This window comes from Neolamprologus multifasciatus, chromosome 14 (assembly GCF_963576455.1).
Source record: "Neolamprologus multifasciatus chromosome 14, fNeoMul1.2, whole genome shotgun sequence".
Taxonomy (NCBI): Eukaryota; Metazoa; Chordata; class Actinopteri; order Cichliformes; family Cichlidae; genus Neolamprologus; species Neolamprologus multifasciatus.
This window is the reverse complement of record NC_140452.1, coordinates 22,863,188-22,888,036: the sequence shown is the minus strand read 5'-3', so window position 1 is coordinate 22,888,036 and position 24,849 is coordinate 22,863,188. Positions and strand designations below refer to the sequence as shown.

The 24,849-nt window shown below is 39.1% G+C and overlaps 1 protein-coding gene across 6 annotated transcripts in view; it reads left to right on the top strand.

Moving 5' to 3' along the window:
- Positions 1-24,052, top strand: part of gria4a (glutamate receptor, ionotropic, AMPA 4a) — a 107,866-nt gene extending 83,814 nt beyond the window's left edge. Inside the window, exons 14-18 of one of the 6 annotated variants that reach the window (XM_085131472.1) lie at positions 4,439-4,637; positions 9,204-9,451; positions 15,450-15,564; positions 17,139-17,276; positions 22,894-24,052. In XM_085131472.1, coding sequence (XP_084987598.1) covers positions 4,439-4,637; positions 9,204-9,451; positions 15,450-15,564; positions 17,139-17,276; positions 22,894-23,058 — 865 coding nt within the window. In that variant the 3' untranslated portion in view covers positions 23,059-24,052. Of the gene's footprint in view, positions 1-4,438; positions 4,638-9,203; positions 9,452-13,463; positions 13,579-15,449; positions 16,286-17,138; positions 17,387-22,893 lie in introns of those variants that run through there. The other 5 variants (XM_085131473.1, XM_085131476.1, XM_085131478.1 and 2 more) reach the window with 5 other exon arrangements.
- The last annotated feature ends 797 nt before the right edge of the window (positions 24,053-24,849 follow it).

Sequence of the window (24,849 nt, the reverse complement as noted above, 5' to 3'; positions counted from 1 at the left end):
ATTGCATAGCTCAGAAGGATTCGAGTGTTTGCGGGTGGCAGTGTGAGTCCGTGTGAGAGGGAGTGAAGACGAACAGCATGCTATTAATCTTTCACACACTGGATTGGGGAGGCAATCTGTTGGCTATCATAGATGATACATGACCAGCTATAGAATGACTCGCCTGTTGCATACCAACACTGTGAAACCGCACACACAGGCGGCATCTCTCACACAGACGCGAAAAGAATCAAAGACACTGCTGTCAAAGATCAGCCGAGTGTACTGGCATGCACTCTGAGAACAGCTGAATTCATCCACATTTGTACACATGCCTGCTTGCACACACAATTCCATCTAAATCAAGCGCCAGAGGGCAAACGTGTTCTCCAATAGGATGGTTTTCTATCGAGCTGCCTGAGATACAGAACCATTTTTTGTTGATTTTCAGAATAAAAGCAGTAACCTCGCCCCCAACATAGCATAAAAGAATGTGTCAGAGCCATGTGCAGACTCAGTGAGCCGTTTAACTTTTACAGTGTTTCTGTCATTGTCACATCTGTATTAACAGCCCATTCAGCAAGAGGAAAACTGTGCATGGGAGTAGCTATAATTGTAAATCAGCCTTAAACACACTGAAAGTCTGCACAATCTGTGTCTCTTCCCAGTGTATTGTAATTAGTGTGAGAAGCTTTACTGTGAGGTTTAACGACTTTGCTTTATGTTACAGATTTGTAGGACTTCATTAAACGTTGAGCCTTATTTAAATGGGGAAACCCATCTTTCCCTGGCTCTTCACTGTATTGCCGGGTTTTATCATTTAAAAAAAAGAAAATCCTCGCTAAGATCAAGTTTAGTCTGAATGTAAACAGAACAAAGGCAGATTGTTTGCAGCAGATGCTAGCCCAGTCTCAGCCCAGCAAATTACATGCCAAAGTTAAGGTATTAAAGCGAAAGAAATAGTAAATTAGACTCTACTATAATGTCAGATTAACTTTGCTGGCTGTCCTGCACTGTGGTCCAACATTCTGTTTTCCCCCTATGAAACCTTTAATCTAGAAATAAAATGAATCAGATGTGATCATTTTAGATTCATGAACACTGAGGATGATTTATTCAAAGAACCCCACAGGCTTAATGTAAATAAAATTAATTAGAAAAATGATTGAATGCTCGAATTGAGCATTCTGCTGATAAAATAATGGACCTCGGAAATTCATCTGTCAACAACTACAGCTGGAAATGCTGCTCGGCGTTGATGGATGCAGTGTTTAGTTTAAGATGACAATTCTAATGCAAAAAGAAGAAGAAATATGTCCTCATCGTACCCTATTCCTCTCTCATCTAATGACACATGCGTTTTAGGTCCTAGTACATGTTCATACTGTAGTACTGTTTAGACCAGGGGTGGGCAACTCCAGGCCTCGAGGGCCGGTGTCTCTGCAGGTTTTAGATGTGTCCTTGATCCAACACAGCTAATTTAAATGGCTAAATTAGCTCCTCAACATGTCCTGAAGTTCTCCAGAGGCCTGGTAACGAATGAATCATTTGATTCAGGTGTGTTGACCCAAGGTGAGATTTAAAACCTGCAGGACACCGGCCCTCGAGGCCTGGAATTGCCCACCCCTGGTTTAGACTGTGGTTTTAGATCACTGTTAGGTAATTGCTAGATCACACGTTGATGTCATAACATGTGATATTGATAAGAACCTTCAGTGGGCTGTGATGAACCAGTGTGCCCAATTGTCTGATTCCTCAACTCCTGATCGTGTAGGAGGAGTTGGTGGACAAAAAAAGAGATTTTGTTCGCTACAGTAAGATTGCATGTTATTAGGAATGCTACTAACATCTGCTTTAAAAAAAAAGCAAGAGTGCTTGCTTACATGCTGGTTTAGTGCCTCTACGGGTCAGAAGCAGCAAGAGAAAATACACTTCCAGAAAACAAGTCAGTTTAACTGGTATAAAGAGTCCATTTTCAGTGAAGGAGGTAGTGGTTTAGACACATATCAAACAAATGATTTTCAGTTTGTATCCTGTGTTTGGCAATTACTATTTTACTTCTTCTCTTTTGCATCTGTGGCTGTTTGCACTACTTTAGAGCAAGAACGTGGCTTAGGTTATAGTAAATCTGAAAATTGTTGGAAAACAACAGTAGTTATATTTTAGCTTAAAATTTCTATTAAAGAGCCTGCATATACGTTGCAAAAATGATTTTCGTAATTATCAACACTGGTAATTTATGAAAGCTGTAGGCCGGAGCCTTTAATTTGATGTAATAAATTTGAGGAACCCGTATATTTTATGTTAGAGATGTGTTTTGCTGCAGTGTATTGTCATTCAGTATCTGCTCATACCAGCACCTGCGGTTGCCCCAAGAGGAGCTGTCAAATGAATTAATAAATGCTCCTTAAAAATACATTAGAGCGTATATTGGTTATTAAAAGTTTATGTAATGCTTATGAATACAAGATATGCAGAACTGCAGTAAAGTTTTACGCCACTTCTCTTGTCACCGGTCCTGCCTGAAGCACTAGCCAAGAAAATAAGCAGTGCACTCTGCCAAATGCCACTCAGTGATTGTAGTGGGTCAGTTACAGAGGTCAGAATTTCCTCAGTGATCAATAAGGTGCAACTTAAACTTCAACAGATTCCTTACACGGTCATTTTTTCTTTTATACCACATTCTTTTTCCACTCACCCAGAGTCACTCCACAAGGTTGAATTAATAAGGTTTTGTTCACCAGCTAACCAGTCAGATCACCTCTGCCTTTTTGACCACTAACGGAAATCCTGTGAAATTGATGAAACTTCTGAACATGCCATCCTCTCCATCCTCCTAATCCCTGTCACCAGCGTATTTCCTTTTCTGGGCTCGAAGACAAACATTACATCAAAGTGTCACATGGTTAAAAAAACAGAAAGTTTCTGTTGTATCCTAATAAGTATAAAAATAAATCTAACAACAGTTTCGTCTGAGAATCCATCACGGTGTATGCCAGGTTCATTATTTCAAGCAAACAGATCAAGGCCTCAAGGACAAACACTATCAAGTCTGTGTGTGTTTGCGTGTGTGTGGATTAAGAGGTGCGATGGATTTTGAAGAGCAGCATAATGCAGAGTTGCTCCAAAAGGTGACAATTTATGCGAGTCAGGCGTCAATGCATCTCTCTTCTTTCTCGCTCCTCGTTTTCTCTTCCGCTCACACTTCTTACAAATAAACCCAGACTAAAAATAATTTGTCTGCCACCGCTCTCACATCAGAGTGTTGGTATCACCAGGCTACTGTCTGTCCGGTAAATATCGGAACACATTGTCTGATTGTATGCAAGAGGATCTGATTATCGCCCGAGGTTTAAGTGGCTGTAATCAGTGTTTTTGTGATAACAACGGATCAAATGATTATTTGTAATGTGGTAGGAGTTGTTCACAGATCATTTTCACCTGAATCAGGAGTTCATCATAGCACCTTTCAGTTGTTTTATTTCTTTTTGGTGTAATTTTACCTAAAAAATAATAATATTAAAGTGCTTCTTAAAAGCAAAAGCGATGAATTAGAATTTAAACATTTTAAATTTGATGATTTGGTTTCATGCTCAAGTTATTTATCAGGTCTTTTATCAGTCATTTTCTGTATTTTCTTTCTTTCTGAATGTCTTGTAGTGTACGCCCAGTAATATTTTCACTTTGTTTCTCACTCCTCTGAAGTGAAGTTGTTTTTTTGATTTTTTTCTGTATTATTATTTTCCTTGTTGCTGTTTCTGCCCATTAGAATTTCAAGGTCTTTTACTGACTGCAGTACTTAAAAGGAAACATCGTGTGGCCTTCATGTATTTTTCTCTGACTTTCTCTAATAGGTTCACTCTCACTTGCTTTCCTTCCTTTTACTCAGTGAAAACAAGTTCATGCAAAAAAAAAAATGAATTGCCACTTACTTTGATGCTCCTGCTCACAATTGGGAGATAAACAGCGTAAGCATGGAGAAAAGGAAAAGAAGGAAAGAGGATGAGAGAGTTGCTGGCTTGCTCCGATTGCTATCTGTTTCATGTAGCCTCGGTTGCTGTTAGTGCTGAATTGGTTTTCAGGTTGAAAGAAAATTACTTTGGCGGTACTGTCAGTTTTGTCATGCACACAGAACGCTTTGTGACGCTACAGTTTTCTGTGTTGCATATCTCTGCAACAGTAATTGTGTTTCTTTCTCTCTCTCGTTTTTTAATCCCTTCACTGTCATCTTTACCTTAACCATCTCTGTGTCATCCATCTGCTGATTTCTCGTCTGTGTTTGCTTTCTTTCATCTCCCTAATCTTGCCATCTTGGCCACTTTGTAAAAGAAAAATACAAAAAGAAAAATAAAAAAAATTGACTTTATCTTTCCCTTTCTTACATTCCCTTTCTTCCCTTTCTCACTCTGCTTTCCCTGTTTTTTTCTCCCTACCTCACTCCCCACTCTCTTCTCTGCAGGTCTCTATCTGGACGTATTGTCGGAGGTGTGTGGTGGTTCTTTACTCTTATCATCATCTCCTCTTACACAGCCAACTTGGCTGCATTCCTCACTGTGGAGAGGATGGTTTCACCGATAGAGAGTGCAGAGGACTTGGCCAAACAGACAGAGATAGCCTATGGGACGCTGGACTCAGGCTCCACTAAAGAATTCTTCAGGGTATGAACTCAACGCACACTGTTCATTTTATTTGATTGCTTGAGCCTTTTCAGGTTTTTTACTATGTTAAGTAAAGTTAATTTGCGACTTTGAGGAAGACATCTTTAATCCTATTGGTATCATTAGTATAGTATTACTTATACCATTACTGGTACTGAAAACCAGCCAGTTGTTAATGCAACCTCCTTTATTTTTAGCATCTGGAACACTGACATTTTCAAGGTTACCACTTTATTAGGTACACCTGTTACCTTTAATTTCTTGTTAATGGAAATTTGCAATCAGCCAATCACATGGCAACATCTCAGTGCATTTAGATATGTAGAGATGGTCAGGACAGACTCCTGAAGTCCACACAGGCCATCATAATGGGGGGAAAAGGTGATTTAAGTGATTTTAAATGTGTCGTTGCTGTTTGTACCAGACAAGCTGTGCAGTGCACATCATATCCAGACTTGAAGCTACTGCAACATAAGGCTGTTCCTGTCAGCTAAGAACAGGAGGAACTGAGGCTACAATTCACATGGACTCACCAAATAGGACAATAGAGATTGAAAAATGGTCTGATCCATCATGGAATCAACAGTGGTGGTGGTGTAATAGTGAGGGAGATATTTTTTGAGATCATCTGAAACTGGTTTCTTGAAAATAACCTCCACAATCATCAGATCTAAATCTAACACCTTTGGGATTGATTGGTGTGCACCCAACAATGCCACAAAGAATTAAAGCATTTTTGAAGGCAAAAGAGGGTCCAACCTGGTATTACTAAGGTATAGCTAATAAACTGACAACTGAGTGCAGATTCAAATTTACAGAGATGACTATTTAAAATATTACATTGTTCAGAAAATACTTTAGTGGCAGAATTTTAATCACTTGTATGCTAGTAGGGAATAATGAGTGTGCCTCTGTTACCTAGGTTAATTCAAGCAGCACATACTTGAAAACCAATCTACAAAATTCTAGAAAATCGAAATTAATGGGTCTTTCGTGTACTGATCTTGACTTGAGAGAGACTTGAAACGTGATGTTAAGCTGAGATGACTTTCTGTTTCCAGTTAGTTTGTGTGTAAAACCTGATCAAAGCCCACAGTAAGATTTAAAAAGATTACACCTTACATGAGAAAAGAAAAGATCTGTGCTGGATTTTCTCAAACGCAATGTTGATTACAGTGAAAAGATGTTTGTTTTTTTACCACAGTCCTTAGCAGTTAATCAAAATAAAGGAATAAAACCATAATGATTATAAAAGTAGGCAGTAAGGTAAGTAAAGTCAAGGATAACCGGTGGGATAGGATATGCTGCTATGAAAAGAAAGTGGAAAGAATAGCAGAGTGGGGTAAAGAAGCCCCAATTACACCTTCACCCTTTGACCTCTTCACCTATGTGGCTTCCAGTCAGTGCTAATAGTTGACACACATGAACATGCACACAATCCTATTTTTTTTCTTTCCCTTTTGCTTCACACAATTATTAAGATTTGTTTTTGTTCCTGTGCATGTTATGTGTATATAAACAGTTCTGCTCTGTAGGAATGTGTGCACTGGTATTTGTGTCTGGAGACAGAGGAGGAAAGGGGGGAGAATGTAGCAGGCAGTTTGTGCCTCTGTTAGTCGCTCTGGCATCATCAACATAACGAGCAGGCTGAAATCTGTGGAGGGTGAAAAAGCAATTTACTCTCCCACAGCTGAGGGGGATTCGCCACCACCATTAATTATCTTGTGTGTGCATGCAAGTGTGTTTGTGTGACCGTGGATGTGTACATACAATATCGTGTGCACATAAAGCAACTTATGCATGTGTTTTATATGTGTAAGCAAGTTTAAGTGGCGTTTTGTAACGCGCAGAAACATGGTACGTGCGTCCATGTATGTTTAAAAGCGTTTCCATATTGTGCATGCCTGAAGGTGACTTGCAGCATCCATTTTCCTCTTTCACAGCTACGCTCATTGTTAAAGAATCTGGAAAGAGTCACACCTTATTGTCACACATCCATCCCTCCAAGGCTAGACGGCGCTTTGTACGCGCGCGTTTATTATCGGCGTCTCTCGGTCTCACTTTCTTTGATAGGTGGGGGCTTGGATAGATGGGCTGGAGGTGTACAGGAGGGGGTGGTGAGAAACTGTGATAGACAGAGGAAGAAATGGAAGGAGAAAAATGAAGAGAAAGAGAGGGTTGAATGAAGAGAGGCGGAGCCTTTTGATGTGTGTGACATTATTATGGGATAGGTGTCCGTCACGCACTAGCAGCACACTGATACGCACACATATCATTCCCCGGGTGCTGGTTTCAGTGGCTGAGGCCCTGGCTTGTTGCTCGAAGAGCGACAGAATAACACTTTATCACCAGGAGTGAAAGAGAAGAAAGAAGCAGTGCGCTGGTGGAGGATGACAGTTTGACTCCTCTGCTTGTTATTTTCACTCTTGAGTACACGCAGTTCACACACACAAGCAAACAAATCATTTCACATATATACACACAGACCGACGTGCAGAATTACAAGACCACAGACATATGTAGGATGTATACAGTACACATTATAAATAAATATAATAGAGTTTATATACAATGCTGTGCAAAAGTCTTAAGCCACCTTTCATTTCTTTGTATTTTGCTAAGAAACTGGTGAATTTATTTACTGAAATATGTGCAACAGAGTTTGTACAATTATAATAAGCTCAAAAGCCAATATCTGATATGACCACACAAGACGATCCCACACTGCTTCATGGATGTTGAGGTCCAGGCTCTGGGGAGACCAATCCATGACCGATATCCAGGTGTGCTTTTACTGCATTGACAGTGTGTTTGGGATCATTGTGATGTTGAAAAAACAAGCTGATGTCAATCAGACACTTTCCAGCTAGTACAGCACGGTGGATCAAGATCTGAAAATACTTCAATGCATTCATAATTCCATCAGTTCTGACAAGATCCCCAGCACCACTGTCTGAAATGTTTTACAGATGGCTGTAGACACTCACTGTTGTAGCTCTCGCCTGACCTCCTCTGTCTTCAAATTGATTGAACCCAAAAATTTCAATTTGGATTCATCACCCCATATGACCCGTCGCCACTGATATTCAGTCTTTTTTCAGTGATGTGACATACCCCTGCTTTTTGTCCCTGGTTCGTCTTGTAGTTTTTTAGGCCTGCCACTTCTGTCTCTGTCATTTCCATTATGTGTCTTTAAGGAAACACTGTATAACATGTGGAGATATGCCAGGTTTTTGGCTCTTTGGGTATCACCATATTGGTACAAAAGCACAGTTTATATGCTTGAAGTTATTTTGGAATTTTTCATAGATTCAAGTTTCAAGTAAAGAAATTGCAAATAATTATAATTTTTTTTAATAGGCTATGCTAATAGTAACAAAGTGCCTAAAGATACATTTTGTTATATATGTAGCTACAACACTGGTTCACCCATTAGGTTCGGCATATTCTGTATGCTTGAATGATTCAACCACAGTAAGTGGTTTTAAAAAACACAACATTCCTCTGAAAATAGCCAGGTACAAAGAGTGGACTGAAAATGAGTGAAAAAGCAGCCAAAGTCCAAAAACGTCTGGTTTGTTCAAGACAAAATATAAAGAAATAAGTGGTGGCTGAAGACTTTTGTACTGTACTCAGTCCTAAATTCATAACCACACACCAGCTTAGTGTACAAGTATTCCAGTAAAAAGTAAGACTGATGCTTGACTTGTCAGCATCTGCACCATGTCATAATTTAAATGTGGTTATACAGGAAATGTGATTATACACCATGAGATAAACATTGAAGATAGAAGACACAGCACACCATCAACAGCATCATTTTACTCAGGGACCAAAAGATGAAAAGTCAGCTTCACATCATTTGAAGCTGTAGCATCTGTAGCAACAAATCAAATCCAGTGGAAACATGGATTGTTAACATGGATTAACAGCCTCCTTTTTGCGTCAGTAAAGTCAGCACTAAGGTCAGCATGTCGATTTGAATAATTAATTAGATAATGTCCGCACACTGTTCAAAGTAATATTTGTAAAAGAAAAAGACTGGCAGGCATTGTTCTATATTTTCTTGCAGCTGAAAACCAATTAATTTCTACTCATTCCTGAAGCATAAATCCATTTCAAATAGGTCACAAAAATGGAATTTTGTTTTCATTTTTGTTAACCTTCCCCAATCAAGTTTAAGAGCAATGTGTTTGGCATCAATCAGCGGCAAATTCAAATACATCCACCTCTAGAGTTTTTGAGGTGGGATTGACTTAAAACCTGTGTTAAAGGTAATGAAGAACATAACCAGGGCAATGATGCAGCTCAAATGTGTGTTGTGTGTTTGTTTGTTTTTTGGAGAACACCAATAACTTAGCAACAAACAGGCAGTATTTGTTAGTGGGACTCATTTATTTTTGTTAAACGGCTGAAATATATACAGTGAAGAGCTACAACGTAGCTTCCTTGACAGCTGGCTTCCACATCATTTTAGGGAAAATTTGCTCCTATAACTGTGAATTTATACCCGTTAATTTCCTGTTAACCTTTTCCTTTCTCCCCTTTGCTCCTCTTCCATGCTAGAGATCCAAAATAGCTGTATACGAGAAGATGTGGTCATATATGAAATCCGCTGAGCCAACTGTCTTCACCAAAACCACAGCAGAAGGTGTGGCAAGGGTCCGAAAGTCCAAGGGGAAGTACGCCTTCCTTCTCGAGTCCACCATGAACGAATACACGGAGCAGCGAAAGCCTTGTGATACCATGAAAGTCGGAGGCAACCTGGACTCCAAAGGATACGGCATTGCAACACCGAAAGGCTCACAGTTAAGGTGGGTGGAATAGTGTAACAATAGGAAACAGTAACGACGCTGATACTGGACTATTGCTGCGATATTCCACCTACCCTGCTGTGCCTTTTATACTTGACCTAAATCAACCTCTCACTGCTGTCTGGTGAAAATTTCTCAACCAAAGAATTGTAAAAATTGACCAAAGTGGACATTGATTGATTCTCGCAAGCGTAAAGTCCCAAATTAACAGTAAATGTTATTGATTTAACACAATTTATGGATTTATGGGATAGGCACTTGGCAGTTATATGTTTTTACCGAGCAGCAGTGACTTCGATAAATGTGTTAAACATGCAAATCATTTGTTTAGTCATGGTTTCTTTTGTTAATACCTTAATTTCTTTTTTCCCCCACTTTCTGCCTTCCTTTTTGTATTGTTTGTAATTCTGTTCGACTCTCTTTGCTCTCACTTCTGCCATCTGTTAAATCAAAGCATGTCACCTCCACCGTCTTTGTCCTGTGTCGCTGTCATCCATACGTCGCTTTGTGCTTGTGTCCTTCCTTTCTTTTTTGTTGCTATTTTCAACCACCTTTTCTCCACAGGGCCACCTTCCAGGTAACTCTGTTCATTTGTCTGCTATCATCTCACTGTTCCATGATACTGATGATGACAATGATTAAAAAAGAGATTTATTACCAGAGAATGACCACGAGGAGAGGCAGAACCTCAGACTGCTGCCACTCCATCCAGAGCCACGGGGGGAATTTATAGACAACCAGGAAAAGAAAAAAAGTGAGGAACAGGAAGCAGAGGGGCCTGTCCAATGGGGGGAATTCAAAGTAAATATAATACAGGAAAAACACTGATCCACAAACAAAAGAAAGACACAGTTTCAATCTTTAAACCAGTTAAATTAATAGATAATTGAACAATCTCAAATTAAAGCCCAACAAACAGAAAAATTAGTAGTAGTTTTTTTAAAAGGAAAAAGTGCATCAACATGAAATAGAAACCATAAGATGGAGGAAACAAATGACAAAGTGAAGTTGGTCATTTTATCTTGTTTTTCCCTCAGTAGACATTTGTTTCTCTGGCTTGTTAACTTGAGCTTACAGTAACAGTCTCAATAGGTTTCACTGCGATATCCTCAGCAATGCATATAATTCATTTTCCAGGTGACTGTGACAGCAGTAAAGAAACTTTGTCTTCTCAATGTGACAAGTGCCTGCTGAGGAAAAAAATAATTGACTAAATTCAGCAAAGCTGGACCACTTGCTTACTCCTCTCTCCTCCATCTATCTCTGTCAGCATTTCAGATTTGCCACATAAAAGGCAAAGCACAAACAGCACATCAGCCTCACACCATGTCCTATAACTTTCCCCTGTGCATGGTGCAAAGTTCCTCAAGACCCCTGTCGCCCTGTAGTTTACCTCTTATTTTCTTAAACGAGAAAAAAAAAAGTTTTCCTGTTTATGAGGGAAAATTGTGACAGACAGCAAGTGGATAGGTTCCTTTGGAAGCTCCCCCGTAACACATACCTGGGACTATCCACGGTTGTCTCTGGCTGTTCTCAGTCTGCAGAAACACAGACTTGCACAAGGCTGTGAGGGCGCACGCCGGGTGAGCCTGCCTCTCCTCCTGGTGCAGTAATCATTTGATGTGATGATGATGATGATGATGATGATGAAGAGCATGAATACTCTGATGATTGAGCTGAACATTAATAATATTGTTTACTTTCTGCTATATGACTCCTTTTGATGTGACTTTTAATATGTGACTGTCATTATCATGCTTTACAGATCTTTTTGAACTGTTTTCATCCATTCCTCTTATGTTGATGAGATTAGTCATGGCCGGCAGATTAGATCACCCCAGAGAACGCTGTCTCTTCTCGAATCTCTCGAATATTGTTTCTAAGCTCTTAACACCAGTGTACCATCAAACCGTCAGAGATGAGATAGTGCTTCCAGATAGGCAAGTGCACAGACAAAGGACCAGACAAATAAACAAGTACGCAGCGACTGCTGTGACCTTTGTGCAAAGATTAGTATGGCCGATCAGCATCGCACAAACAAAAGCAGAGCACAGTCACACAAGAAGAGGATGACAGGAAAGAGTTCATGGGCAGCTGTAAAAATCAGAGATGTGGCAGAGAAAGCAGAAAATGACACCGTCATACCATAACTCTTGGCCCTTGTAAACATGAAGCATGATTTTTCAAATAATATTGCCACGCAGCAAGAAGGTCCTGAGTTCAATTCCACCATCAGGCCGGGGTCTTTCTGTGTGGCGTTTGCATGTTCTCCCCGTGTTTGCATGGGTTCCCTCTGGGTACTCCAGCTTCCTCCCACAGTCCAAAGACATGCAGTTTGTGGCGATAGGTTAATTGATTAATCCAAATTGCCCAAAGTGTGAATGCGGGTGCGAATGGTTGTCTGTCTCTGTGTAGCCCTGCGACAGACTGGCGACCTGTCCAGAGTGTACCCCGCCTCTCGCCCTATGACAGCTGGGCTAGGCTTCAGGATAAGTGGAAGTAAATGGATGGATGGATGTTTGCTATAAATCCAGGATGTTAAACTGATTTTACATTATGGGGCACATACGTCTCACTTTCATCATAAACAGTCAAAACTCCCTTTTCTGTCAGTGTAAAGATGTTTAACTACACATTTAATCCCATTTAAAATAAGAAAAAGAAGTTTAATTTCAATTTGATGTCTCAGTTGATCTACGTGATAAAAAAAATTGCTGCTGTAGTAAATGAAAGAAATCTGTTAGCATAAATAAATAAATGTGTAAAATTACAGAAAAACGTTCATGTGGCTCGCTACCCGGACTGCAGTTACAATTACTGGAGAGTAATTCATAATTAATAAATCATCATTAAGAAATATTTCTAATATAGAAATGTCTTTGTATTGTTACTTTGGCGTAGTATGGCCATGGGGGGTGGGGGGGCAGAATCTGACCCTTATGTTTGACACCCCTGCTAAAAATTGTATTGATGAAGTAAATTGCATTCAAACAGATTCAATTCATTTTTGTTCTTTTTTGCATGGAAAATTTACATGTAATTAAATTACTTAAACATAAACATTTTAGACACTCAAGACCACACACTGCATGCACATCAAAAAAGAAGTATTGGCAAGTAATCATTTTGTATTTCATTAAAATCATGCTAGGTATACAGACAAACACACACTGTACGGATGCCAAATAGTTATCCCTGTGTCCCTGAATTTTGTTTAGAGGTCAGTCCCTTTAACGGAGTAAGCAGGCCCTTAGGAAACTGAGGCCACACAAACACAATGTGCACACACAGAGCAATAGGACGGCAGGGGGGCAGCAGGAGGGGGCAAGCGCCTCATCAGTACACTGTAGCTCAGGAGGTAGAGCAGGTCACCTACTGATCGGAAGGTTGGAGGTTCGATCCCAGGCTCCTCCAGTCTGCATGCCAAGTATCCTTGGGCAAGATACTAACCCCAAGTTGCTCTCCGATGCATCCATCGGAGTATGAATGTGTGTGAGTGTAGTTAGAAAGCACTCAGTATAGAGATAGTGCTTGTGAGAATGGGTGTGACTGGGTGAATGTGGCATGTTGTATAGAGCGCTTTGAGTACTCCGGGAGAGTAGAAAAGCGCTATATAAGAATCAGTCCATTTACCAATCAGTCCATTTACAGAGACCTGGTTAACACACTTTATACCAGTAATCTGACACTCACTGTGGTAGCATCTGATGTTAGTGCAGCCAGATACAGAAGAGTAACGCAAGAGGGTTTTTTTGTAAAACCACAAAACAAATTTGGAAAAAATTCCAGAAGTCAAAGAATGATAGTAAGGGAGAGCGTTGTCCGGGGTGCAGTTTTCCCCCTCTAACTCACCTGTATGTGTGAATTCAGCCCATCCTAATTTCTGCTCCCTCTTGTCCTCCTTTTCCCTTTCCTTCTCCTGACTACGGTCCCCCGTCCATCTTGTCTGTTTGTCCCTCCATCCTCTGCTCTGACCAAACTATCTTATCTGTTCCTCCTTTTTTACTTAAAGAAACGCGGTCAACCTGGCCGTGCTAAAACTCAACGAGCAGGGCCTGTTGGACAAATTGAAAAACAAGTGGTGGTATGACAAAGGAGAATGTGGCAGCGGGGGAGGGGATTCCAAGGTTAGCCCTCTCTGTCTGCCCCCCCCCCCACCTCCAGGTGACAGGGGCTGCTCACCAGCTGAGTGGCTCGCGACAGCCCCCGTCCTGGGAGCGTAACACATGCATCTGCCCTGGCAAAGAGTCAAGCAGGGAGATAGAAGAGATAGCTTAAATCTCTTGAGACAACCTTCAGTTGCAGAAATAGGCACATGGTTGCACTGATGTCCACGGTCTGTGACTTTATATATAAGTTCAGACACAATGACAAATGCACTTTGAAGCTTGTTGATACACATACAATGAAAACCCCTGAAATAACTTCTTTTAAAATGAATCAGCTGGCTGGACCTGGTATAGACCCAGAACCCGATTGCTGGAAAATGTAAATATATCCTACTTTCATTTTGAATCATCAGGGGGGAAAATGCTCATTTTCTTTATAATGCATGGGAAAATATCCCTATTCTGAGTAGCTGCCAAAATAAATCAAGCACATCTCACGAAGATAACCATTTTAAAGGTGCTTTGCACTGAACTGGTAATGTCCCTCTGACAGGACAGAGTGCAAAGTAATGGAAAGAGGTTTCCCTGATGGATAGCTGGAATAATAAAGAGAGCAATTACTGTCAAGACGGGAATATTTGCCCCCTAGTGGCAGCTCTGGGAAGAGTAGAAAAAAAACAGTCTGGTTAGAGTCAAATGCAGACACCCCCTGAGAGGCTCAGTTTGACTAAAGGCAGGTGGAGAGATGAATAATTAATAAAACTAGAAAAACAATCACAGGATATGTGTGATTTCAGCAATTTGGAACATTTTTCAGCAAAAAAAAGTTCTATAGTGTGTTAAAGAGTCAAACATTTTAATTTCTAAAAGTATTCAGCTGGATCTTTAACAAAAGTTTCATTCCTTTAGTCAATTTGAAAACTGAGAAATTTTAAATGCAGTCTATCAAGTTCATTTGAACAGGAATAAATTCTACATGCTTGTTAGTGGCTGTAATTAGATACAGGCTTTGAGCTAAATGCATGCTAATTAGTTGTTATTTGTCATGTAATTAATATTAATTATTGTTAGTATGCACAACTATATAAACTATTATTGAAACCATCATTAGCAGTGTATATATTTAGATTTTGTCACAAATCAAAACACTGAATAAATAAAACTTTGACTCTGTGATGAATTATTTCAATTCATCTTTAGGAAGAATTTCATTGCCTAGTTTCATCCAAATATCATAGCAGTCCATCGGTTTCAGTCACAGCCCAAAGTGGTGGACTGGCAGTAGTCTTCCTGTTAGTGTATTTCTATGTGTATTCAAATAAACGTGGTTTTGGAAGGTTTTCGATGATGACTGATTGTTGATGACTGCCAACGGATCATCCCTTTGATGCTCACCCCAAATTTCATATCTAAAAGTGTCAAAACAGTCAACCAACCAACAGACAGAACTACCCATTTGTTTTCTCTGATGATATGCATTAGGGAGAGTTTAAAGAAAATATCATTTCTGCTTCAACGCATGCAAAGTAAGCTTGCGAACTTCTCACTCTCCCAGTTGTGACACAGAGCTAGCCTGACGCCAATAGTCCCGGTTTAATAGTAATTGCCTCTGGATTGTTGTAGGTTGAGCTGGGGCAGCATGGGTGTGTTACCTGAAGTGACAAAGGTGGGTCCCACTCATATGTCTGTAGCTCGCCTTAGCTCCTCGCTCCCCCCAGCCCCTCCTCAACGAGCATACACACATGTATTCAGTGGGATCCATGCTAGGTCACTCAATCTAAGCAAAAGTTTTTCTTTGTTACTGAGATGTGCAATGCAAATGAGAAATACTCTAATAACATAAAATAACATGATCTATGATGTTATTTATGTTATTTTTACACGCGAAGAACCCCAGTAAACCTTGCAGTTTTGAAACTGAGCGAAGCAGGCGTCTTAGACAAACTGAAAAACAAATGGTGGTATGACAAGGGAGAGTGTGGACCCAAGGACTCTGGAAGTAAGGTCAGTCTCACGCTGCTGTGGCCCGCAGAACGCTAGCCTGAAACTCTCATCATGAATATACTGCAACTACTGTCTTAGAAATAGCATTTTAAACACTTTAGATATTTCTTGAACGTGCTCCACATTAAAATTAAAGGAGTCTTTTTGGATGGTGGACCACATTTACCTAATTTTAAATACAAATGAAGACAACAGTCTTCTTCAGTCTCTGTAGCAATCTGAGGCAATTCCATCTTCACATCAGTTATGTTGAAATATATTAAAATATGTAAAATCAACAATCTTCACTTCCATGTTTCTGTTTTAATCTCATATGCTAGTCCATTCCACATGAGAATGGCACTGATTCTTATGCATCAGCAATATTAACTTGTTGCAATTACTGTCTCTCCATTTTATATTTGAGATTTAATCAGCGATCAGCTCCCTTGTTTTCTATTAATTTAAGAATGTTTCCATAATGTCTAGATTGTTATTATTTCCTCAAAACTTTTGTTGAAAGAAGTCAGTCAAAATAAAATGCAATGATCAGCTGCTACACTCATTTTGACATGCTGTAAAATCAGTTCTGGAGTGTGGACAGGAGCCCAGCTACACAAATATATATACATTTTTAATCAGGTAAAAACAGAATGTTGCATTTATCATTAATAGAGTTTATATCACTAATAAATAATATAATGAGCTATAAGCTAAGCTAAAAACAAAACAAAACAAAAACTATCTTCTATAATTACGCTTTAGTATTTGTATAAATGGATCTAAATTACCAATGAATTACAATTACAAAGCAACTGGGAAATAACAGACCAGGGAGTTCATACTGAATACCTCCCCTGTTAAAAACATTAATCAAAATTATATTCAAATTATTTCAAAATTAAACCTAAAAATTGTTGCTCAACAGTTTTGGGTTTTTTTTGCCCTGCTATAAATATTTGACATGGGAGTTGCTTTCAAGTTTAACTAAAGTAGGAGCTTTTCCAAAACATAGAGCAAAGTAAAATCCCCGCTCAGATTAAAAACTTGCTCTACAAATAATTCACTCTTGCTGCACTATTTTGCACACTGTAACATTTCTAGAACTGTTGAATGTTTTGTAGCTGTAATGATAGATTTGTAGTATACAGTATTTGTGGAGTAGCAGATGTGGTGGCAGTAGAGATTAAAGTTTTATATGAGTAGTATGTCAGTTTATAATAAGTAGACTGTATTACTGTGATCATTTATGATAATACCATAACTTCAGTACCTGTAACCATATTAATTTATCTGGTATAATCTCCATTTCTCTGTGTCTAACTTACTGTATCTGCTTTTCTTTGTCTGCTTTTTCCCTCATTTTCCCTTTCCCTCTGATCATTCCCTATTCTGTCTCCACCTTCCTCATTGCACCATTCTCCTTTTACTGCTCTCACCTTGAGCCTACTCAACGTCTCACCTCACTTTTCCCCGTCTTCTCTACTCTTCCTTCCTGTCTACCCACCACTTCTCCTCTACCTGTCCTACTGCCACTACCCTTTCATCTTTTAAACACATGTTCCTTGAATCCTCCCTCCCTCCCATCTCTTCAGGACAAGTCGTCCCAGGCTCTGAGCCTGTCCAACGTGGCTGGGGTCTTCTACATCCTTGTGGGCGGCCTGGGCCTGGCAATGCTGGTGGCCCTGGTCGAGTTCTGCTACAAGTCACGGGCCGAAGCCAAGCGCATGAAGGTGGACCTTAGCCCCCCCCACTGCCCCAGCCCCTCCCCCAGCACCCAGAATCTAGCCACTTATAGGGAGGGGTACAACGTGTACGGCTCCGAGGGGGTCAAGATATAGGGGTAGGATTTAGAGGCTCCCGTATAGGTGGGGTAATGGTGGTGTTGAACATGGTGGTGGTGCTGTAGATTTTGTACCGACGAGGCTGTCGCAGCAGCCCCACGCAACCGTGTTGTTCTTCATGTGGTGATGAGTATGTGGTCAAGCATTGTGGAACCAATATACTTTTTAATTTTTTTTTTATGTTTTCTGCTTAATTTTGGCAGTTTTGGTTATTTATTTATTTATTGGCAGAATATTTTCTTAGACTTTTGGGTTTAAATTTGGTTTGCGTTTTGTCATGGTTACGTCACCCTGGGCTAGACTGGGGTTAGATTTATGTGACCGCAGATTTGGTTCCATCGTCTTTGGCTGCAGATGATCATGATGGTGATGATGATGATGACAGTGGTGATGATGCTCTTGGTTAATGACTAGGCACCTGCATTGTAATTTTCAAATAACATATTGAAGCCGCGATGCACAACTCCAGCATTAAATACATTTTGATTTTTTAGAACCTTTTTATTTTGAATGAATAAATTAATGAATATATTATTTATTAATTATTTATATATTAATTACCGTAATTAATGGTGTTGGTTTATTATCTTATTTCACATGTGACATCTTGAGTCCCTTCTTTAAAAGTTTCAAGTTTATTAATGCTAAAAACGTCTTTGTTAGCCTCTTCTGCTGATGTGTTTTCTTGGTTAAACTTTCACAAGGTTTTAGGGATTATCTATTTTCAGTTTTACACCATCATGAGAGCAAAAGTTTGTTAATTTGGTAGCCCTCATTAAAATCTGTGACTGCTTCCAGCTACAAATTAATTAGCTAGTGTGCGGACACCAATTACCGTGGATTTGGGTCTGACTTAAAATATTTTTACCCAAAATGTGGCAGACATCTTATGAAGAAAAGCATTATTAAGATATTTTTATAACTGTAGATGTCCGTTCTTTCAGCATAACTAGACATCTCATTACTCCCTCTAGCACCACTGCAATACCAGACAAATGGGTAGAGTGGGTTGTTAATAGCACATGAACGCAGATAGAAATTTGTGTTTGGTCCCTCTTAAGACCAGTTAGTGTTGAGCCAATTCAAACTAATTTAGAGCATGTCTGGTCTTCTGAAAGCTTCAGCAAAGTTGCTGCTGCGCCACATTCCCCCTGAAAAATTACCTTAATCTGTAGAAGTACAAATTCTTGAGGGAAATATAAAATGACAAGGTGATCTTTTTTAAGCCAACAGTAGCTTTTAATTGCTTTTATTAATTAATTAATTAATTTATATATCTTTTGTCTGTAAAAACTTTATTTTTCCATTTATCTTAATTTCAAGTGGAAAGATGAATACAGATATTGACGTACGTAAAAGCTAAATTTTCCAACTACCACATTGTTTGTTAGGTATACCTTTTCAGTTATTATTAATGCAATAATCCAATCAGCCAATCGCATGACAGCAACTGAATGCATGTAGGCAGGTGGACATGGCCAAGACACCTCCTGAAATTCAAAAGTGATTTCAGAAACTGCTGATCCACTGGGACTTTTCCCACACTATCATCCCACTGCTTTGAGTTAACACAGGAAAGCAACAGTGAATCAAATCTGAAGAGTCTCATTTTCTCCTAAACATTTAGATGGTAGCCTGCCTTGTATCAAAGTTTCATGTTGCTGCTGGTGGTGTAATGGTGTGGAGGATATTTTTTGGCACACCTTGGGAAATTTAAACACCATATCCAGCCTGAGTACAGTGTCTGACCATGTCCATCTCTTTTTCTGAGCAGAGTGTACCCATCTTCTGATGGCTGCTTCCACCAGTATAATACACCATGTCACAAAGCTTGAATCATATCAAACTGGTTTCTTGAATATGAGTATAAGTTCACTGTATTCAAATGGCCTCCACGGTCATCAGATTTCAATCCAATAGAGCATCTTTTGGGTGTGCTGGAACAGACGCAAAAAATGTGCAGCAACCATGTAAAGCTATCATGAAAATGAGGATTAAAAAAATCTGAAGAATGTTCCCAGCACGTTATTGAATCTATGCCACAAAATTTAATACAGCTCTGAAGGCAAAACTGGATCCAATCCAGTGCTAGCAAGGTGTACCTTGTGAATTGGCTGGTGGGTGTATACTAAGGTTCCTGTACAGGTGAACACAATGGAAATCCTTTGTGCTAAAAAGTATAGAATAGCCCTTTATTGTCATTGTACAATACCAACTGTGCCAGAATAAAATATAAATAGCAGACAGCAGGAATAAATATAGAGAAATTTATACAAAAACAATACAAAGGCACACATTGGAGAGAAAGTTCCAAGTTACCAGTCTCATCTCTGCTGGCTTTTAGTTGATACTGTGTATCATCTACTCTACATCTCTATTGTGTCATCCAATACCTGGAGTTGTGCATCCTTACTGCAGACAGACAAAAAAGGCACTTTGGCTTTCCAGCTCTGACAATTTCAAAACAGCCCGGTTACTTACTTAGTTTTAATGCAGACGAATAATTGATGAAGCAAGTACTTCATATGGAACAGCTACTCTGTGATGTGGTTGCAACATGACTCATGTTTATTGTTATATAAAGGAGCAATTAACCAAAGTGAATAGAAAACACTGAACATTTCAGTGCGTAGGAAACCATTTAGAGGCATTATGAGGTCATACTTGATGTTCACCTTGAGGAAAGTAGCAAAATCGATACAGAGGATGCAAAAATAAGGAGAGCTAAATGCGCACTGAATGTTGGCTCTTCACATAAACTGACAGTTTTGAATACGATGGAGAATTCACCAAAGACAAACCACTTTCACAGCGGACCATTTTGGACCACACTCAAAAGTAACAACACTGATGTTAACAGCAATTCCCCAAATGATTATGGTCTGCTATCAGTCGTACAAGAATATTTCAAAGAGCAGTGGTACCACACAAAAGAAATTAAATGTATAGGTTATTTAAAAATTCCACATCTTCTCTTTAATTCTACACTTCACAACCCTTAAAATAAGAAAGCCATACAACAGAAAGGGGAATTAAATAATACACAACATTATTTTCAGATGTTATCTTGTAATTCAGGTATACAAAAGTTCACACAAGAACACCTGACTCGAAGTTTAAGATTAAGAATGTATTATTTTTCTTTGCCAGCATCGTTTAAACAGATTATTGCCTCTAGATGTTCACTGTACTCAGTTTGAAAACCTCTAACATGATTTAGCAGGCGAGAAATTTTAAGAAAACAAAACATCCCAGAGTAGCTCATCTGTGTGAAGTGTCACCCGACTCTGAGCAGTATAGCCAGTCACTCCCTCTCTATGAATTTGAAACCCTGGAAGAAAAATCACTCCTTCCCATTTTCCCTCTGTCTTTCCAAAGTCCTCACCATTTCAATCCTATCCTTCCAAATCCACACCCGAGTCTGTCAGGTTACTGAAACCCAGAACCCAAAAACGCATGGTCACCTATGAAATGCAGTTGTCTACAACACAAACCCTTCTTGTCTATAGTGTACATGTTTGTGGATTGTTGCCTGCCTCTGTATGCTACAGTAGCATTTGCACAGCGTGGTAGCCTCTTAATGAGATTTGAATGTGCAGTTTAGGGTGCTTTCACACCTCATCTGTTTAAGGTAATTCAAAAAGAGAATTAGAGCATTTTTTTTCTAAAATACAAATGAATACTAACATCAAATCAAAACATTTTACATCGTTCTCTAGATAACCTCTAATTTGGTGTCAAAAACAAACTTAAAGGTTTCCTGTGGAGTTTTTTATCATTAGTACCACAATGTATGATTGCTTATTTTGTTTGCATCATGCACAAGAATGCACATGTACTCTTGCTAGTAATCGCTTAGCACAGCAATTCACAAAAAAGAGAAGAAGTGCTAGCAAGTAAAATGTAAATTAGAGTTCAGTCAGCACCACTGTGGTGTAAAGATGTTATTTCCATTTGCAGTGGTTTATATTTGGAGGGCATGGCTCTCTTCTGGGACTTCCCTAGCCTTTCTCACGCATATGTGGAAAGCATAAGTCAGGGAGAGCACTCCTCCCTGCCGTTTCATCTGCATATAGGAAAGCTGCAGGAAGGCTGAGCACAAACAAGAGCCTTGATATGGATCTAAGCAGGCATTAAGGACAGCAAATTATTGATTAAGTCGGACACAACAAGAAAGGAGGAGATGGATTGGAGGTGGGATGCAAAGCTGCTTGCAGATGCGTGCATTACATAGCACACTCAGTCAAGATGTCACATAACAAGAAGCCTACATTCTTTTATTAGCAGCTTTTATAACGCTCCCACAGCCTCAATGAATGAAAGTTTTTAAAAAGTAATGAATAAACTTTTTCTTTTTAAATGGAAATAATTTCCCCCAGGGATCAATAAAGTATTCTGATTCTGATTCTGAAGTTTGTTTACACTAGAACTCTACAGGTCACCTTTAACAAGTGCAATTTCAAAATTTGATATTTTCCAGGCTATTGAACTGAAATCCATGACCCTTTTTTTTATTTTGGTTTGTTTAATAATTTAAAAAAAAGGAACAAGCTTCATGTCTCATATTTGGTCAGCATTTTACAATAAGAGACTTATTTAGCTACGTATGACTTTACTAACTACTTTAATTGAGGGGACACCTGAAGGGGAGGTTACGGTGAAGCAATCCTGAAGTAATAAGGAACTGCTGAGTTAAGTAGCGTCTCCCAGCTGGGTATTTGGTAAATAATCATTTTTAATTTTATAAAATCGAGCATCAGGCATTATTAGGGTAGAACTGATGAATAACTTTATCTACTGGGTTGCTCCTTATTCATTCATTTACTACTACAGCTTCTATTCCTACAACCAAGCACTTGTGTCTCTTATTGTAATGTGTTTTCCTTATATGTTGATCTAATGGTCTTTTTAGAGGGATCAAAAAGATGCTGACTAGAATTTTCCAAACCACAGGCTAATGTCTTTGTTACTTTTGTTAAACACCCTTGAATACAAAGACATGTACTGAATAATAATAACAATAACAAGTGTAAAAGGGAAATTAAGTACATGATCAGTTTGAGAAGCGGCAAATGTTTCAAATTTTTATTTGATCAATTATTTAAAAGAAGAATCCATCATCAGAGTTTCCTCTGATTAGCTTGATAATTAATTCAATCCTTTATTTGGTTCCTATAGCACTGGTTTGCTTATGTACAAACTACAAATAGCAAAACCTTCTCAATATAATTTTAACTATTTCAAATATTTTATATGTCTACGTGATCACGCCCTGAGACCTTTTTTTTGTATTTGTGAGCCTAATATGTGTAGTGTGTGTACAGGCACATGCATGTGTAAGTGCTTTTTGTGCATGTGTTTTTACAGAAAGTTGTCGTTTTAGTTGTTGTTGCATTTGCTGTGCAGTGTTTCTGTCTATGAGAGTGTTTTCTTTTTCACAAACGATATCTCCACTCTGCTATTTCCTCCCCTTCTCCTGTACTCCCTTTCATCTCTCCTCATGTAGCTGTCTTTTTCTGAAGCCATGCGGAACAAGGCTCGTCTGTCCATCACAGGAAGTGTGGGGGAGAATGGCCGCGTCCTGACGCCAGACTGCCCCAAAGCTGTGCATGCTGGCCACGCCTCCCTCCGACACCCCGGCCTTGCAGTGGTCTCTTCTGGACTGCCCTGAAAACCAAAAAACACCTGCCGTGCCTTAACAACACACAAACATACTAGGACTTCGACAAAGACCCAAACACACACTTACATACAAAAAGATCTATATATATTCTCACACACCCGCACGTACATGATCATAGCAACAGAAGCTCAAATATTCAGATACAGAGAAACACATTTTTACACGAAACACACACACACACACACACCGCATCATCATTTCACATTTCCTGCTGCCACTGACTCATTTTACAGAAGACTGATGAATACAACTGTGGAGCGAACGGTGTAGAAACAGAGCAATGGACAACTATGACGTCACACTTGCCTGCAGCATTCTTTTCTTTTTAATTTTCTTTCTTTTCTTTTTTTTTTTTTTTTGAGAGGATGCCAATATCACGATATCATCGAACCAACGGGAAAGCCAGCACAGATTTCCATGAACAATGAGCTGTGAACACGACCATAAAACTGATCATGATGATGACATTGATAAAGATGATGACCACAGCCGACGAGAGGAAAAAAAACAAAAAACAGACAACCAAACTACTTAGCTCCCGCTCTCTCTTCATTGGACAATAAGCCACACCCCCTTAACAGCGCCTTACTAAGACGACAAACATTGTTTTCATCATAATCATCATCACGGTCGTCATCAATTTAACTTGCCTGCAAAGAGTGCCAGCTAGTATAACCCTTAGAAGACCAGAAAACTGTAAGCTTGAACATTTGGACTACTCAGCCATGGACTGCTCAAAATGAATGAAAATGCTTATAGAATGGTTTCTCGCCCCAAACCAGCGAGTTAATCAATATAGAACAGAAGTAACCTCCAAAACACAGACTACACAGGGGTTTGTAAAAGAAAAAAAAAAAAACGTGGTGATTCATGGAGCCCTTCATCAACAGCATCAACATGACAGTAGAAATTCTAAATAGCAAAGTGATGAGTACTTATTTTGCCGAGTGGGTGAGGTTGATAAATAGAGAAAAAAAAGAAAGAAATACATGGGCAGATCTCAAATGGCTTCCTAACAAAGTGTTTCTCAGCCTGACAACTGGGATCTTACAGACGTTTGCAGAAGAAATGAGCGAGACGTTTGAAATACGTGGGGTAAAAATCTTTAAAAATGTGGGAACGCATTTATTTTCCACGGTAAAAGGCAACTGATATTTGAACTATAAAGGCCAACTTTGACAATTTCCAATTCAGTTCAACTCAAATGGGCAGTTTGGTTGTTATTTGAGATCCTCCATCTTTTCCAGTCGCTGGGAAAAGATACCATATCAGAGAGCTTGCTTTTTAAAACTGTTGTAAATAACTGCGTAGCAAAACAGAATTCACCTGTCTTTTTTAATCATCTTAGATAACAATTCATTGCAATAATGAATATAAAAAAAAATGCCACTTACTTGTAATTAAGATGAAATTTTTTTTATAAATCTACATATTATATATAATACAAATAAATAAATATATATATATATATATATATATATATAAGCCTATAGAGAGCTATAGAAAACATTGATCACTGATTGTCAGAGGCCATGGCATACATTCTGTTCAATGGCTGTTTTTTGATAACTTGAAAATATTTAAATACCATCGTTTTCATGTGTCCGAAACAACACTGAATGTCCATCTGGCACTCACAGAGACACACACATGGAAACATGCGCACATACATAGTTGCATAGACGCGGTCGGCTCAAACCATAGAACCATTAGTTATTCACTGCTTTACACTGTCTAATAGTGTCTTTACCCCCCCTCAAATCTATGTTTTGTTAGCTG